We start from the raw sequence: 17,136 nt of genomic DNA, 5'->3' as shown, positions 1-17,136 counted from the left end.
GAGAATTGCATGTTGTTCTGAGCAAATTGGTGCGACGCCCACACACCCGGGAGTGATTGCCCCCTCCACGCCGCGTGATCTACGGCGGGGCCGTTAACCGGCGGAAACGCTCCTCTGGCGCTTCCTCGAAGACACACTGACACAGATGATGCACACATGAGCATCCAGAAGACGTTCAGTCCAGCCTCTCCAAGTCACTGTGACCCCGAAAGCCACAGCAGGGGCGTATTCTGAGAAAGACCTTGTTTTTTTTCTGTGAAGACTCAAACTCATCACTCATTGCATTGTGCCGCCGACGCCAACAATGCAAGGATGGAGCGACCGCAGACTCGGGCCGGTCGGGGCCCCCAGGGGGGTGGACCGTCCTCCTGCCAGACCCGTCCACGTTTTCTGCTGGAGGTCCACAGAAACCCGTCGATTCCGAGAGAGCATTTTTCTCTGAGTGATGACGGCGAATGAGACGCCAAAAAAAAAAAATCAGATTTCCAAGAAATTTTTTTTTTCTTCCTGTCTTTCTTTCTTGCTGCTTTCCAGCTCTGCGCTCTGCAGGTGCGGTAACGGGGTCACGGAGCAACACGACCCCAAACCTACCCGAACATCGTTTTTCAGCGCGAGATATTGGAAATTCATGAATTCCTAAAGAGCGTCGGCGTAAATCCGCTCGCCATGTGTCAGCGTAATTGCCCTGAATCCCATCCAAGCTCCCTCCCTCTGAGAGGAGAGAGAGAACCAGAGACCACCTGACACAATCTGTCTCCGCCGCTGCTCAGAAGACAAATGGTTTGCCGACAGATTTGAATATTTAGCTTCCATGAATTCAATAAGAAAAAAAAAAAAACCCTACTTGTTCTTTGAATAGATTTGCTTATGGCACAGGAGCGCCAGAGCTTTTCCAACATCTGGATGCAATGATCTGCCTTTGTCCCATCCGCAGTTGCCAGGGCCACACAGATGTGCTGACAGGGTTTTAGCCAATCTGCCATCTCACCGAGTGCTTCCTATAATAATCCTCCCTTTAACGAAACCCTTAAACGCCTCACCCCGGCTTGTTTTTTTTTTCTGTGTGTGTGTTTGTTTCTTTCCTTCCTTCTTACCTTTCGGCGCTTTAGTTTTGAATGTTGATGTGCGGTTTGCATTTCCCAATCTGGTGTGTAATTTCGGTGCTGAAATCGCAGTGTCATGGAAAAAAAAAAACAAAAAGGTCACCGTGTGACAAGTTGAGTGAATGAGATCAAACCAGGAGGTTTTACAGTAAAAGGCTGAGAATATCGATTAGCAAAAAGAGTTCCTCTGTTTTTCTGTGATGTGGGATTTGTGCAATTAACTTCCGTGTGGCCGTGACCCCGACTTCCTTTTTACTCACGGGAATTCCCCCCCTGATGTCACTGCAGCGTCTCGTAGGTGGCGCTCAGCTTTAATGACCGCTCATTTACTTCGCTCGAAACAAACAACGCCGAACGACGGCGGGAGCTTCCCGCTCAGCTGTTTCCATCAAATTTTTTGCAGGGATAAACAAATGAAAAAAAAAAAAAAAAATGCTGGGTTTGAGGGCTGGAAAACACACGGTTCATTAAGCTTTTTTCAACAATTTTCTTCCATAATTCCGCATTGCGGGAAGTCGGCAATCAGAGGCTCCACCTGCGCTTCACCTTCGGCCCACGCAAACACGCCGGCGCTGCTTGGAAATCCAAGCCGGGGGTTCATTCATCAGGGACTCCTCTGAAAATCAGGCGCTGGCTGTGTTCTGGGAATCGAGCGGGGTGGGGGTGAGGGGGAAGGGGAGGGGGAGGGGCGGTGTTGCACGCTGCCTCAGCACATTTCCAGCGGTTTGCTTTGTCGCTTTACAGTAAGCTCTGACTGTGTCGCGCTCACTTACACAAACCACTCGTCTTTTCATCCGCCGTCGCTTCCGCAGAGACGGATCGGCGGGGTGAAGACGCCCCCCGGCTGAGTTTCACACCGGGGGAAGGGGGGGCGGGGGGGGGGGGGGGGGGGGGGGGGGGGGGGGGGCGGGGGGGGGGGGGGGGGGGGGGGGGGTAAGATTCCTGACAGAGCTCCAGAATGAAACTCGTGGCTTAAAGATTGATTCTCCATAGTCCTCAATAATGCGCTGTGATGTGCACAGAACACGCATTCTTCAGTAAGGCACGGCCAACCAGCGAGAGACAGATTCAAACCATCTCCTCTTTATCCAGGTCAGGATCTAATCTGGCTGTGGGTGAAGGCGGAAAGCCAAAGCATGCAGAGGGAGAACATGCAAAACTACTTGATTACAAGATAATGCATCGTTTCAGAAAAGTTTGGCTTTTACACGTCAAGAGTTCCACAGAAACACTGGAAACGGTTTAGTTAGATTGTTGGACCACAAGTTGGCGCTGTTGGTTGTTTTTGTAATGAAACCACACACACATCTACTGAGCATGTGCAGAAGAACTGTTTCCTCTGGCCGTGGTGCAGGTGTAGCAGCGTTTCAGAAAAGTTGCGTTTTCCCCCCGTTTCCAAAGCGTTTCTGCACATTTCCAGATGCGACACAGTTTTTTCAAAAAGTTGCATTTCTCCATTCCCATATATTTTGGAGTCCAAGCATTTTCAAAAAGATGTTTTCCCTTGTGTATCGCAGACAGTGATGGTTGTCAAAAAGTTGCAGTTTCCACAAAGACGAAGAACTATTTGTTTCCATGGAGACGCAATATTCAAACCAGCCCTGGTCTACATGCGCAGTTGCAGAGTTTAAAAAAAGTTGTTTTCCCCCGTTTCCCTCGCATTGGAGCATTTCCAAAATGTTGCTTTCCCTCCATTTCCAGAGACCGAGTTAGAATCTTTTTAAGAAGTTGCATTTTTGCACATTTCCGCGTGAGACACAGTGTTTTCAAAAAGTTGCATTTTTCCATTAACACATAGCCGGAGTCCAAGCGTTTTCAAAAAGATGTTTTCCCTTGTTTATCGGAGACAGTCATTGTTTTCAAAAAGTTGCAGTTTCCACAAAGACAAAGATCTATTTGTTTCCATGGAGATTAAGAATTTTCACCACAGCCTTGATGCACAGACACAACAGCAGTTTTTCGAAAAATAGCATTTCCCCCATTTGCACCGAGTTCGAGATTGTTCAAAAAATTGTGTTTTCAGCACCGTTGTCGTATAAACCAACCGATAAAATGCTACAGTTCTTTAATTTCACTTGAAAATGCTGCGTGACACCGCCTTTATATACCGAATGTCACAAGTTTCAAAGTGGGCAAAAACACGAGCCAATAAATTCGAATGAATGCAAGAAAAAGCGTTTAAATTATTCTTTTAGTGGATATTTCCATGATTCTAGAATCAGTTTTTCCCCCCAGATATTCGCAGTTCCATACAGAACAGGAGAGGCCTCTGCATCCAGTGTATTGGCTGTTAAATAACTCAACCATTATCATCTGTCTGTGGAGAATCAATTAGCTTCGCCGCTTCGTGATGCTAAACTTCATAACTCCTGCTATTTCAGTCAGAACCTCGAGTCGGAGTCGGCCTGTTTTCTTCACTCCCCAGATGTCAACGCACACATATGTTGATGCAGTTTATTTTACTGTTTCTGGAGTCGCGTATTCCCCAAATAGAAGTTTCCTCTGAAAGCCGTCTGCCTCCATTGCTGTTTGTGACCTAAAAATGTTTTCCGGGAAATGATTTGCGTGTCTGTGAAACGTAAGTCCAACTGTGAAGAGGATCGACGCCCTGGCATCGACACTGACTCACCTTTTACATCTGGCATTAATCTCACTTGTAGCAGTAGTTCTGGAAGATAAAATGACATCGAACATGAACTTTTCCTTTTCTCTGTGATAAGTTTGTAAAGACGATCCCAATTTGGGAAAAAAAAAAAAAAAAAGTGGTTCTTTTGACAAAGATTCATCTCCTTGGAAATATCTCTGGGCCTTTCAAGGTATCACTTTCACCAGTGTTACTTCATTGTCTGGCGTAACGCTGCACGGTAGCCCCAGGTCCCGGGGACTGGGGGCGGGGAACCCGACACCGGGGCTCTGTTTCCCATAGATCGCATGGCTCCACACAAGCATTTTGTGCTGAAGTTGCTTCTTTTTACTTCGCTTTTGATCATCTCCCCGGATCGGAGCGTCGCTCCAGTCGGTTCCATTATCTCTTTCAGGACCAGTGCGGCGAGCGGCTTCGGTGTCTCTCCGCTGATAACAAAGTAGGTCAGGATATGAAAGCCAAGTCGGCGACTGCGAGGGACGAACAATGGCCGAGGAAGGGAAAGGAATCACCGACTCAGAAACTTTTTACTGTCTGACAGGAAATGTTTATGATTTGGTTGGTTTTTTTTTTTGCTGGTGTCACCTGGTACTGGAACCACGGTTTGAATCCCTATCCTCAATCCCAACCAGGGTTTGAATCCCTATCCTAAACCCAAACCAAGGTTTGGAACCCTAACCTACCTGAGCAAGGGTTTGAATCCCTGCCAACAATCTACTAGGGTTTGAATCCTTACCCTTGATCTAAACCAGAGTTTGAATTCATAACCTCGACCCGAACCAGGGTTTGAATCCCTGCCCTCGACCTAAGCCAAGGTTTGACTCAACACCCTCGACCCGAACCAAGGTCTGAGTCCTTTACGCTGACCCGCAGCAGGGTTTGAATCCCTACCCTCAACCTGAACCAGGGTTTGAACCCCTACCCACGACCTGAACCAGGGTTTGAATCCCCTACCCTCGACCCAAACCAAGGTTTGAATCTCTACCCTCAACCCCAGCCAAAGTATGAATCCTTACCTGTTTCTAGAACCAGGGGTTGAATTCCCTGTTTTGTTTTTTTTTTCAGGAGGGCTTTAAACTCTCGTATGTTTTCTTATGTTTGCATGAATTGTCACTACCTTTCAGTTTCTGGTAGTGAATCACAAAACCTGGGATGAGGATTCTGCCTTGGTTTGGTTTCATCTGGGAAGTACATGATCAGAGAGATTCTTGGTTTACCGGTTTTAACACTCCGTCAAGAACCTGGATCACTTCACTGGATGACAGTTCAGAACAAGTCCTTTATCTGGAGATGGTCCTAAAATCACAGCCTCAATGTAAATATCAATAAAGCTGTTATCTTTAGCACTGGGATTGCACCACGCTGTAATTTGGACGTCCTGTACGAATCGAGTTTCTCATGATCAATCCTGTTCCCTGTAAATGACAGCTCCATAAACAGTCTCGGCAGAGAAGACGCCTCGAAGCTGTTCTGCAGTTTTTAGCCACACTTGCATATTCTTTCTCGGCAGACGGACTTCTGTGGATGTTTAAAATTCCATTTTTACAAGCACTTGAGATTCTTCTTGTCTGAGCCGCGTCCTTATTGATAGCAGAGATCTGATGGAGTTCAAGGTGCCGAGAGCCGCAGAAAGTCTTTCTCTGACTTTGCTGTTGACTATTCCAAACTTCAGTCCCTGAGAGATGCATAAAAATAATCTACCCGTCCTTATTTCTTTATAGGACACTTGGCGAAATCCTCAGACCTTGAAAGAGTGTTGCCATTTAAAGAATTAGGCAAAAGTTGTGAAAACGGGGCTAAATTACAAAACGTTAACTTGATTTTAAGCCTTTCTGTGTTGGAGTTTGCATGTCCTCCATGTGCATGTGTGGGTTTTCCAGATTCCTCCATCCAACTACATGCATTTTGGGTAAATCAGTGACTCAAAATCCAGAAGAATTCCTTCTCGGAAAGGCTTTCGACAAATCTGACAGTTGATTTCATTCTGGAAAAGGAGCCTGTTGCTGAAACCTGTGAGCATGCTCGGCTCCTGAGCTCCAACCCAAGGTGAGATCCAGACCTAACACCTCCATCCGAGAGCCGCCGCTGACGCCATGTGCGCGTCACATGGCGCGTAAACTCCGACCGGCGGAAGCCGGACCTTGACGATCGTGGCCTTTCGAACTCCGTCAGAGCGCTCTGATCTCAGAATGACATCTGGAGAAGCAGAACGAGTATCGACACATTTACAGTGCCAATTTGTCTCCGGGTCGTAAATCGACGCTTTGCGAGTCGTAAACGTGCAGCAGTGTGGAGGTTCAGGCCCTGTGGAGCACAGATGTGTCTCAGTGTGAATGGTGCTCTTTCTTCCAGTAGATAGAGGGGCGAGTGGGCGACCTTTCAGTCACACCTGACGTCACCCGACACCTGATCAAAGGTCAAGGGCGAAGGCGGGATTTGAATGGAATATGACGACAGCGTTTGACAAAGACTGAAACCCGAGGCGGGAATGGAGCCAGTGTTTTAATCAGATGGAGCCCAAAAGGTCAGTTTCAGCTCTTCCGCTTCATGTGGGGCTGCATTTGAATGGAAGAGCAAGGAGATGTAAACACCGTCCGAAATGGTCGCGGTGTAAAAACGCAATCTGCCAAAACACCGAGTGACTTACGAGCGCCGTGCTCCCTGCGAGAGCTGACCACTTATCCCGGGGACACTGACCTCACTGAGACATGAAACAAGGTCGATCGGAGTGCAGGGGACATATTTGCAGCATAAAGTCATGCAGCTGTTATATTTAGAGCAGAGTCAAGTGATTCTTCGGTAAAAGACAGAAAACTGAGTGCTGGACTTGATGACGTTGGATTTTTGGAAACCAGATTTCAAGCATTTAATATGAATATTTCAAAGGCTAAAGAGGAAATATTACGTTAAGGAATAAACAGGAAATGTTATTTCTTTAATGAAGTTTTGTGTTGGAGTATCATTTTTCCCCTGGAAATCAAAGTCCAAAGTCCCCAGTGACCACCAGAGGGCCCCCAAGAGTATGTGCCGTTAGGATTCTGCCTATATTAAGAGGAACTTTTTTATTAAAAGTTTAAAACAAAGAGGGCCAAGAGACAGATGACAAAGACAGTATTGGTGATTTTGCCAGGCGAAAAGCTCGAAAAGGCAGAGTTGGCAGAAGGCGTGATCGTAACGTCCAGCTGTGAATCTAGACGTTAGACTAAACTTAGCTTAGCCCAGGATCTGAATCCGTATACCATTTCATCGCTGAACCCATGATTTCTCTGTTTTATGTCACTTTCTCTGCTTTTCATTTAGATAATCTTCAAACTTTTTGAAAATGTTTTCATTATGTGACTAGAAATCAGTGTTACATTTGTTAATTTTTAATAAAAATGTGTCAGAGTATGTATGTATCTCAAGTTCTTCGTTTTATTTGGTGGTTGATGTTTACTCATTTACAGCATCTTTTTTTTTTAATGATTCTATTGATTCTGTACGCCTCTGCCACATTTTCAATATATAAGATTTTCCAAAACACAACTACAGTTATTCCAGTGACAATTAGTGCATCCGGCATTGTTAATGGTTGAGCTCAGGCCAATGAAAACGAGTCAAAACAGTGAAATTTTAATGTGCTTCTACCTGTTGTTTACTCGCAAACAAAAATTATTGTACTTGATACCATATTCCGGCTAAAGAGGAGATTTGGAAAATCTGTGACACAGTGCAAGGTGAGTTTTGGGATCATAAAGTGGAAAAACACTTTCTGTCAGACTAAAATCGTGCGATTGATGAAAGCACTCCTAAATAATTCTCAGATTTTGCAGTGCATGATCAGAATGGTCTCCACGTGATGCAGTGTGACCTTTACGCGCAGAGGTAAGAATGATTTTAGCCACTGCAGAACTAAAGTGGCCAGTGTTCAGGAAGAGAGGAGGGAGGGAGGGGGAGAAAAGGTCTCATTCAGGAGCATCGTCTCGTATCTGGCAGATCTGGAGACATGCCAGCACCCGCCCTGAGAAATAGAGAGAGAGAGAGAGAAAAAAAAAACCAGCATCGCAACGCGCAGGAGTTGACAAGTGCGCCTCCCCCTCCAAAACGTTGTTTGACATACCCATCGTTATAGGCTTCGCCTCTGACAGTTTCTTTTTCCTTTTTTTTTTTTTTTTTAAGGCGAGCTCAAAAGCCACAGATTATACATTCTGCTCACAATCCAGAGAGAGACAGAGAGAGAGGGAGCGACAAGCGGCGGATCCGCTTTATTTTCCGTTTGCGCGTAAACGGAGAAAAGAGAGAAGACAGACGCGGTGGATAATTTAATTTATTACATTTAAGTGGAGAAAGCAACGCAGATCGTGGATTGTGGGCTATCGGATGCTGTGAGATTTCACGCAAAATTACATTTTTTTTCTTTTTCCAAAAAAAGGGGGGCACCTGTGGATGCAACTATAACACCCTGATGTTCGGATTCAGCAGCTGATTTTTTTTTTTTTTGGTAGGGGGGGGATTAGGATTATAGTTTGACTGAGAAGAAAGGAAGGAAAAAAGAAGACAAGAGAAGAGAGAAGATGCTGCTGTGCGTCTCCTTCCTCGCGCTCCCGCTGCTCAGCCTCACCGGCTGCGGCGCGTCCTACGTGCCGTGCCAGCAGTGCGACCAGAAGGCGCGCTCCCTGTGCCCGCCGGTGCCGCTCGGCTGCCAGCTGGTGAAGGAGCCCGGCTGCGGCTGCTGCCTGACGTGCGCGCTCGAGGAGGGCCAGCCGTGCGGCGTGTACACCGGGCCGTGCGCGCGCGGGCTCCGCTGCCTGCCCAAGATCGGCGAGGAGAAGCCGCTGCACGCGCTCCTGCACGGCCGCGGCGCGTGCAAGAACGAGAAGTTGTACAAGCTGCTGCATGCGTCCAAAGGTAGGGGAGAGAGGGCGTCATGACGCACAGATTCATCCCTCCATCCATCATCCATCCATCCATTGCTATATTGTTACATTTTTTTTTTATTTCCATCATGTAAGAAACAAAACAATCAATCAGCCAAAGAAAAAAAGACATAAAAAAGAAAAAAACATACATGCATAGATACTGTACATCCATCTGTGCCTCTGTCCATCCATCCATTATTCCGTCCATCAATTCGTCTATCCTTACATATATGCTGTATATCCATCCATCCATCATCCACCCTTCCAACCGACTGTTGTTCCATCATTCAGACCATCCAACCGTCGGTCGCTCTATCTATCCATCCATCCATTCATCTGTCATCCATCCGTCTATCATCCATCCAACCAACCATCATTGCATTATTCCATCCATCCATCCATCCATCCAACCATCTATCACCTGTCCATCCATCCATCAGCCACCCATCCAACCAACCAACTCTCATTCCATTATTCTGTACATCCAACCATCGGTCATTATATTGATCCATATATCCTTTCATCTATCATCCATCCAACCAACCATCATTGCATTATTCCATCCATCCATCCATCCATCCATCCATCCATCCATCCTTCCATCTTCCACTCATCCAACCAACCAACCATCATTCTTTTATTCTATCAGTTCAACCATCGCTCGGTCCATCCATGCATCCATTCATCTGTCATCTATCTATCGTTCATCCATCCATCCGTCTATCATCCATTCAACCAACCATCAGAATCAGAATCAGAAACAGATTTATTCCCAAGTACAGTAGCCTACAAGGAATTTGTTTTGGTGGAAGTGAAAACATAGACAAATCATTGCATTATTCCATCCATCAATCTATCATCCATCCATCCATCCTGCAGTCACTCCCAGCTCAAATGAATCTGTCATCTCAATTGAATTGACATAATTGACTCTTCTGGAACTCTGATTTTTTTTTTCCCCCTCTTTAAGTTCATCCACATAATCTGAATGAGTCAATGATCACAAATATACACAGGAAGTGATCCAGGCAGTGGAAATGCACATGCATGCATGCTGAAACTGCATGACTTCCCGGTAAAGCGGGTTGTTCTCAGCCAGCAGAGCCAATGTGGACCGTCTGGCTCAAAACGCCTCTGACCCCGTGAACTCCTCCGCGACGATCGGACCTGTCATCTGCGAGGCCCTCGTGCGTCTGGGAGCCTATAAATCAGCAGGTTTTTTGTTTTTTCTCTCGTGTGAGCGGCTCATTGCCCTCTGGGGCTCCAACATAAAACAAGGGAGAAGATTACAGGTGCTGCTCTGAGAGTTGGCTCCTCTGAATAAGTCTGAGTGTCTGCCGGGGAGCTCTGAGGACGAGGGCTGGGACGATGGTGTCGTCCACGGCGATGAAAAAATTGATCTGCAATCACAATTATTTCTCTCGAGATAATCATGGCATAAGATTTTATTATCATCTCATGTCTGTTAAGGACCGCATTTTGCCCCGTTCCCTTCCTCTACGGTTTCCCATCCTTTTTTTTTTTTTTTAAAATGCCTTTTGTCCGTCCCCTTTCCCACACCTGACCCGTCCCTCTGTTCTCTCTCTCTCTCTCTCTCTCTCTCTCTCTCTCTCTCTCTCTCTCTCTCTCTCTCTCTCTCTTCTCCTCTTTCCCTGCCTGGCGACCGTCCCTCTTCATCTCCTCCATCTCCCATTCTTCATGGAGTCTTTGGCCGCTGTCAAAACCAAAGAATCGACGATTTTCTGGCATCAAGTCGAACGGACTGACAAAACGGCCATAAAAGGGACTTTCTGATTAAAGATGCTCGGGCCATTGTGTAGTTTTGCAGGTTCTCCTCTTTCCTTTCCCTCCCTTTTCCCACGCTCTTGCCCTCTCGCCACTCTTTGTTATTTCCCATCCTGGTGTCTTCGGAGACTTATCTATTTTTCTTCGTAAAAGAATTACTTAAAATGTGTTTTCTCTTAACAAAAATCAAATAAATGAATATTAAGACAAATTTAACTTCAAAAAAACATTAAATGCTGCAATTTTAACTCATTTGTCACCTGCACCTGATCATTACATCCCCGTTATCAGGCCTTGCAGATACTTTCCGATTTATCACCAATATAGGATGTTTTAAATCTGCATAACCGCCATGCATGTCAAAAACTGGGAAAAACAGTGACACAAACTGTCAATCAATACCCAATTTATGCATCATTTTAGAAAAGTTTTGCACTTACGTGGTGACGTGTTCAAATTGGCCTTCCTTTTCCACAAAAACATTAGAAACGTTAAAAGCGATGTCGTCAGCATATACATTGATAAATGTTAGAACACAGACATTTGCATGGACAACTCACCAAGTTGCATTGCTATTCTGGTGACTGCCGACTCTAAAACTGGATTATTTTCAAAATAAATCTGAGAAATTTCAAAAATGTGCTTTCTCTTCGAATTTGCATGGAGTCGGAGTCAGAGCAATTTTCAAAAAGCTGCGTTTTCCGCTGTTTCCAGTCATTGGCCATTCCCAAGCATTTTTCAAAAATTCCCTCTTTGGGAGCCATTTTCAAAAACATCCACTTTCAGTGCCTATGAACAAACAAAAGTTTTCACTGGAAATCATCACATGTCAGCAAAATCCTTAAACCTCAGATTTGCCGGATTATGTAACACTGACATCATCTGGACAGATTTCTCGGTATTCCCAGAAGAAATTAGAAAAAAAAGAGTTTCAAGTCAATGGCTCTTCAAGGATCACCAAAAAAGAAAAAGGAAAAAAAAAGAAGAAATATCAGTCAGCACAGGTCAGATTAGACAAGCTGGAGGATTAGCAAGTGAAGACTTGATTGGAGAGAGAGAGAGAGAGAGAGAGAGAGAGAGAGAGAGAGAGAGAGAGAGAGAGAGAGAGAGAGAAACTGTGTCAGCAGGAAACTGCAAGGGAATCTCCTGCTTTTTCTTTTTTTTTTCCAAGAACCTGTCATTAAGAGGAAGGGATGAATGAAATCATGATCTTCATCATCACCGGGAGGGGGGAGGGAGGGGCGGGGGGTTAAGCATGACCTTGTTTCACTACCCAGTTAGCGTGGTAGCTTAGCGATCACGTCAGTGCAGAAACGGAGAGGCTTTACATGCGGAATTCGCAATCTGCCAAAATGAAAAGGAGTGCGTGACACAGCGCTGGAAGTGGGCCAACGCTGGCTTAGGACACGTACCGGGCTAATGCGCGTTCGAGGGATACAAGAGAAGCTCCGACTCCCCCCAAAAACATATATACATTTTTTTTTTGTTTTTTTTTTGCACAGATGAAAGATAAATACGGCTTTGCGGTGGTTTCTGGTGGCTCGCCACATGACAAGGGGTAATAGCATGTTTCCACGGGCCTGGGTGCCAGTGTCGAGACTAAATATCTCATTTAGGTCGCTTGCTGTAAAAGTTTTAAAAAACCCCGGTCTGCACATACCCCAAAGTGGCAGCCGAACTCGCCATAAATGTAGGCTACGTTGTCTCGTATGTCAACACGTCCGATCTGAAAACTGGCTGGCGGCCACTAACTGTGCTAAATAAGCATTTAGCCGGAGCGGTAAAAATTGTCACGTGCCGCGACGCTTGAAATTCTTCCAAATCTCCGTGTAAAATGGGAGAAAAGACAACCTGTTTGAAAATTTGCTAATTATGTCGCCATGGGAACGGGGACAACGTTTTCAAAAAGGCTTAGACTGAAAGGAAACAAGAGGAAAATTTACATTTTTGAAAATTATCTGATTCTGTTGCCATGGAAACAAAGGGACGAACATAACTTTTTGAAAACGGCGTCTCCATGGAAACGGGGCAAAACGCAACTTTTTGAGAATCCTCCGACTCTCAGAAGGCTGTATTTTAATCTCAAGCAACTGATAGGTTCAAATCCAGGTGGCAGTTGTTGATTCTGAAGCCTCCCTTCAAACATTAAAGCAACGCAAAAATGCTTTGAAGTCGCACAAGACTAATATTACGCACGTGGACATTTGCGATGATTGGTATCGCGGGTTATTTTAATCCTGTAATTTGTTGAGTTCCGCCGCAAATTAACAAGCAGGCTGCAGAGAAAATACTCATCTGATCATAGTAATCCTGTGGGAAACAAGCTTTGGGACTTTAGAAGACATGGCATGCATCCGTGCAGTCATTGAAGTCTGTACTTGTCATGAAGCCTGGACTTGGACATGAATCCAACCGTACTCACCCTTCAGGTCCTTTGTTTTTTTATAGCTCATCTACTATTTGTCATATTGTCTAGACCTGAGGTGTCAAACGCAAGGCTCTTGAGCCTAATTCGGCCCACAATAGGCTCCAATCCGGCCAAACCACCTAGCAAATTGTACAAAATTCAAAAAAACTATTTACTTTTTAAAATAAATTTCTTTGAACAAACTAGCATTAGCCATGTTGTCGGAATAAGTTTGTAAAAGAATAGGATTCTGAAGGGTTTTTTTTGCATATTTCACTGGAGTTTGCATCTTAGAAATTGACTTCATTTTGAGCTTGTTGTCGTTTTCCTCAGGAATTCTTTGGTTTTTGGGAAAATATAAACATTTTCATCATCTGCGTAAAGGTTAATACATCTATAACATTTCCATATCTCTGGTTTGAACCTACAGCATTAAACCTACCGAAGGGTTCTTGACAATAAAAAATGAAACGTTATTTAAAGAATATCATTAGTTTTCCCAAGAAAAGACAGCAATAAGTACCATACAACAGAAAAATGTTGATTTTTGCCCATATTCTGGCCATGATGGAAGCCCCAGGCTGTCAAGGATATGCACAAGGCAGTGGTCCAAATATGAGAAATGACATTATTTTGTGTCATATTTTGAGTTAATTCAAGTGTCTGCAACACTTAGACATCTCAGTGATCGTCTCCCTCCTCTCGTGTATTTGTCTCCCCAACAGACGGCCAATCCGACGCCCTGCTCCGTGCCGCCGAGTCGGGCCAGACCAAGGTGCCCTTATATGGTGATCACATCAGCAGCCGCAAGGCGCAGGCCATGAAGCAGGCCAAGGACCGCAAGAAGCAGCTGGCCAGGCTGGGACCCGCCAGCAATCTGGATTTCTCGCCGCTCAGCCTCGACAAACTGGAGCCGGAATTTGTAAGTGATGCAGAGATTAGGGAGATCCGAAGGGGGTCGAGAATCGACATGATGTTGTTGCTTTTGTGTTGTGAAGGGTCCCTGCAGGAGGAGACTAGACAATCTCATCCAGAGCATGAAGGACACGTCTCGGGTCTTGGCTCTTTCTCTCTATATCCCCAACTGCGACAAGAAGGGTTTCTTCAAGAGGAAACAGGTACCAATGCATGTTTTGGTGTTGTTTTATCAATGGAATCCCAATCCAGAAGACTGATTCCGACTGTTTTTTTTTCCCCCGCAGTGTAAGCCGTCCCGCGGTCGGAAGCGGGGGATCTGCTGGTGCGTCGACCGGTTCGGCGTGAAGATCCCCGGTGTCAGCTACGCCGGAGGTGACCTGCAGTGCAAGGAACTGGACAGCGGCAGCAACGGCAACGAGTGAATCTCGTCCCTCCGCCGAGCCGGCATCGCGTCGCGGCTGGCGATCGGGACAAATACGGCACGAATCACCTTCACAGTCCTGCCGGGCGTGATGGACCGCGTCATCGTTTCTGTGGTGCCAAAACCGAAAAGCTTGCACATGTAGGTCTTAACCGTGGCTCCCCAATGACTGTGTACAATGTTTGAGGTTAGCTTACACCTCATTTCTCTATAGCCTAGATTAAATAGAAATATATAGATATATAAATATATATTTGTATGATACTGATAACATGTGGTGTGATGTTGTGTGATGAGTCTTGGTCAAGTTATTCCAAGAGATTCTGAGACAAGACATGTGGCTATATGTCGATTTTCATTGAGCGCATGTTGTTGGTCGTTTAAAAAGTGGGGTACTCTGAACATACTGAAGTCATTTGACTCAATGAAATATTTGGATGTTGCTAGCGTCTGGTTAGCTTAGCCTTCAGAGAGCTCGTGACGTTAACCCCTCGGGGCTTGTTCCCCCAAAAAAATGGCACAAACGACATGATTCACTAGGCGAATGATTATTTATGAAGTTGGGTTCGAAATGATCCCACCGAGCCACGATTGGTCCAGATTTAAAAACCGCCGCGACCGAGACAAACGAGATCTCAAGACGATGTCACGGCGAGTCATCTCAATCAGCATATAATCTAAGGCAACGTTTGCACGGTGACGTTTTCAAGTGAAAAAGCAAAGCTGTCGATGTCGAAGTTGGAACTTTTCAAAAATGCTCCATCTTCATGGAAACGGGGGACAATGCAACGGTTGGGCAACACTTCGACTCTGTCTCCTTTGAAACATGGAGGAAACGCATCTTTCCGAAAAGGCTCGGTCTCTGTAACGGAAAGACAACTTTTCGAAAATGCTGCGACTCCTTCTCCGTGGAAACAGGGAAAATGTACATTTTTGAAAATGCTTAGACTTTGTCTCCATGGAAAAGGGGAAAACGAGACTTTCTATGGAAATAGAAGAAAAACGAAACTTTTTGAAAATGCTGTGACTCTGTCTCCATGGAAACAGGGAAAATACATATTTTCTCCTTGGGGACAACGCAACTTGTTGAAAATGCTCCATTTCCGTGGAAACAATCAAAAACCAGCGTTTCAAAAAGTCCATCTCGGGGGAAGCGCAACTTTTTGAAACTTTTGTGTGTCCATGAGAATATCCATGCCCTCAGATTGTTCACATATTGTTTCTCTGCACTCGTGTGTGGTTTCTTTCCAAAAAAAAACCCCAAGCCAATTTTAAAACATCGCCGTATAAAAGCCAAACTTTTCCAAAACGATGCGTTTTTTTTTTTTTTACTTGAAACGGTCGTCGTGGAAACGGGGCCTGAATCCTCACAGGGCACATTGCCGTTACTGTAGCTGTTCTCCGAGATTCAGGTTGGGGTTTTTCAGACGACGGCACTTTTCGTAAAGTCCCGTTTGACTTTCGGCACCTTTTTTTGAGCTTCTTGCACAAACCGGACCCACGGTACTGTCGAAGACCCGCCTTCTTTTCGAGACACCTGTGTGTGTGTGTGTGCGTGTGTTTGTGTGTGTGTGTTTGTGTTCCAGAAGCATCGTCCTGCCTCCTCAGGCTGCCTCCGTTCGCGGCCTAGCACGCAAATCGGATGCAAACGTTGGAGTTCCTCTGTCCCGTGCGGCGGGTCTTCAGGCAAATCCCCACGCTGCGAGGAGCCAGGTTACCGAGTTCCTATGTAAATCCAAGTGCCTTCTGCCCAGAGCCGGCTTTGAATCTCGATTTGCATGTCTTTGAACCGAGGGGACGCCGAGACGATCGCGATCTTCCAATCGAGTGCTGCTAAAACGATGGGAAAATAGAAAAAAGAAGAAAAAACCCTGTTTTTTGTCGCTGATCTTGTGCGTCCTCGCATAATTTTTGATTTTTCTGATGATTAAAACACATTTAAGCAATCTCAGTTCGCCCCCTCGGAGAGATTCAATGTGAACATTATGGTCAAATATTTATCAACGATGTACTCCTTTATTTTTTCTTTAAGGCAAATCACTATTTAAATAAAGTTCCTGTACTCACGAAGAGAAAAAAAACACGTCTGCACTTCTTTTGTGTGGGTAAACTTGTGGAGTCAGCTGGAAGCTGTACTGAAAACACCTTCTCCATGCAGGTGCTCTGGAGCTGCTGACAGAGGAACTTGTTTTATGAGGGTTTTTCCTTTGCATTGTATGACCTGACGTGACATGGGTTTGTCGGTTCGGAATGTTTTTTTCCAATTAAATATGCATGCAAAGCAAAATAAATGTGGAAATCTTGATGGTAGAATGCAATTTCTGATTAAAATATTAGCTTATCTGCTCAATTTAGGACAATTATTGACATTTGTGAGGAAACTTCTACATGAAATCTAGTATAAAAGTGACCCAAACCAAGGATTTCCTTCACATTAATACAAAAATGTGTATTTTTATCTCCATTTTGGAGGAAAATACCTTAATTTTCTGCACCAGCTGCAGGATTTTCTTGATCATGTGACTTTCCAGGAGCCTTTCCTCTTCAGCCAGATGTGTTGGAGCATTCACGACAAAGGTAAAGCAAGTCTGAGAGAAGGTTGCATGTCTTTTTTTTTTTCCCCACCAAATGTTCTGAAAGCACATTATCCAGCAGGTTTTATGTCAGATTCCGCCTCAGTGCTGAGAGCTGCTTCAATATTTGACCTTGACGTAGCAAAAGCAAGACCATTTGTGAGTAAATCTTATGATTTGAATTGTCTAACATGAGGTTTGTGGGCCTAGAAATGGCCTGCGAGCGTCAAAAGACCAAGCAAACTCTAAAAAGAGCGGCAGTTCAGAGCTGAGATATTGTTGACGCTGCTGTGAAAGCTAGCTAAAATAGCATTAGCTTCAAAATCCATGCTGTCCATGTAGAAAAACACCCATAATGCAACAGTTTTTATAGGACATTTCACTGTA

General features: G+C 45.1%; 1 protein-coding gene across 1 annotated transcript; it reads left to right on the top strand.

Annotated features, from left to right (window-relative positions):
* Positions 1 to 7,933: 7,933 nt before the first annotated feature.
* igfbp5a (insulin-like growth factor binding protein 5a) lies at positions 7,934 to 15,489 on the top strand. Its single transcript, XM_030086398.1, has 4 exons — positions 7,934 to 8,634; positions 13,563 to 13,759; positions 13,836 to 13,955; positions 14,040 to 15,489. The coding sequence occupies exons 1-4, from the start codon at positions 8,301 to 8,303 to the stop codon at positions 14,175 to 14,177; spliced, it is 789 nt and encodes a 262-aa protein (XP_029942258.1). The 5' UTR covers positions 7,934 to 8,300; the 3' UTR covers positions 14,178 to 15,489.
* The last annotated feature ends 1,647 nt before the right edge of the window (positions 15,490 to 17,136 follow it).

This window comes from Salarias fasciatus, assembly GCF_902148845.1.
Source record: "Salarias fasciatus chromosome 23 unlocalized genomic scaffold, fSalaFa1.1 super_scaffold_20, whole genome shotgun sequence".
Taxonomy (NCBI): domain Eukaryota; kingdom Metazoa; phylum Chordata; class Actinopteri; order Blenniiformes; family Blenniidae; genus Salarias; species Salarias fasciatus.
This window is presented reverse-complemented; position numbering and strand designations above follow the sequence as displayed.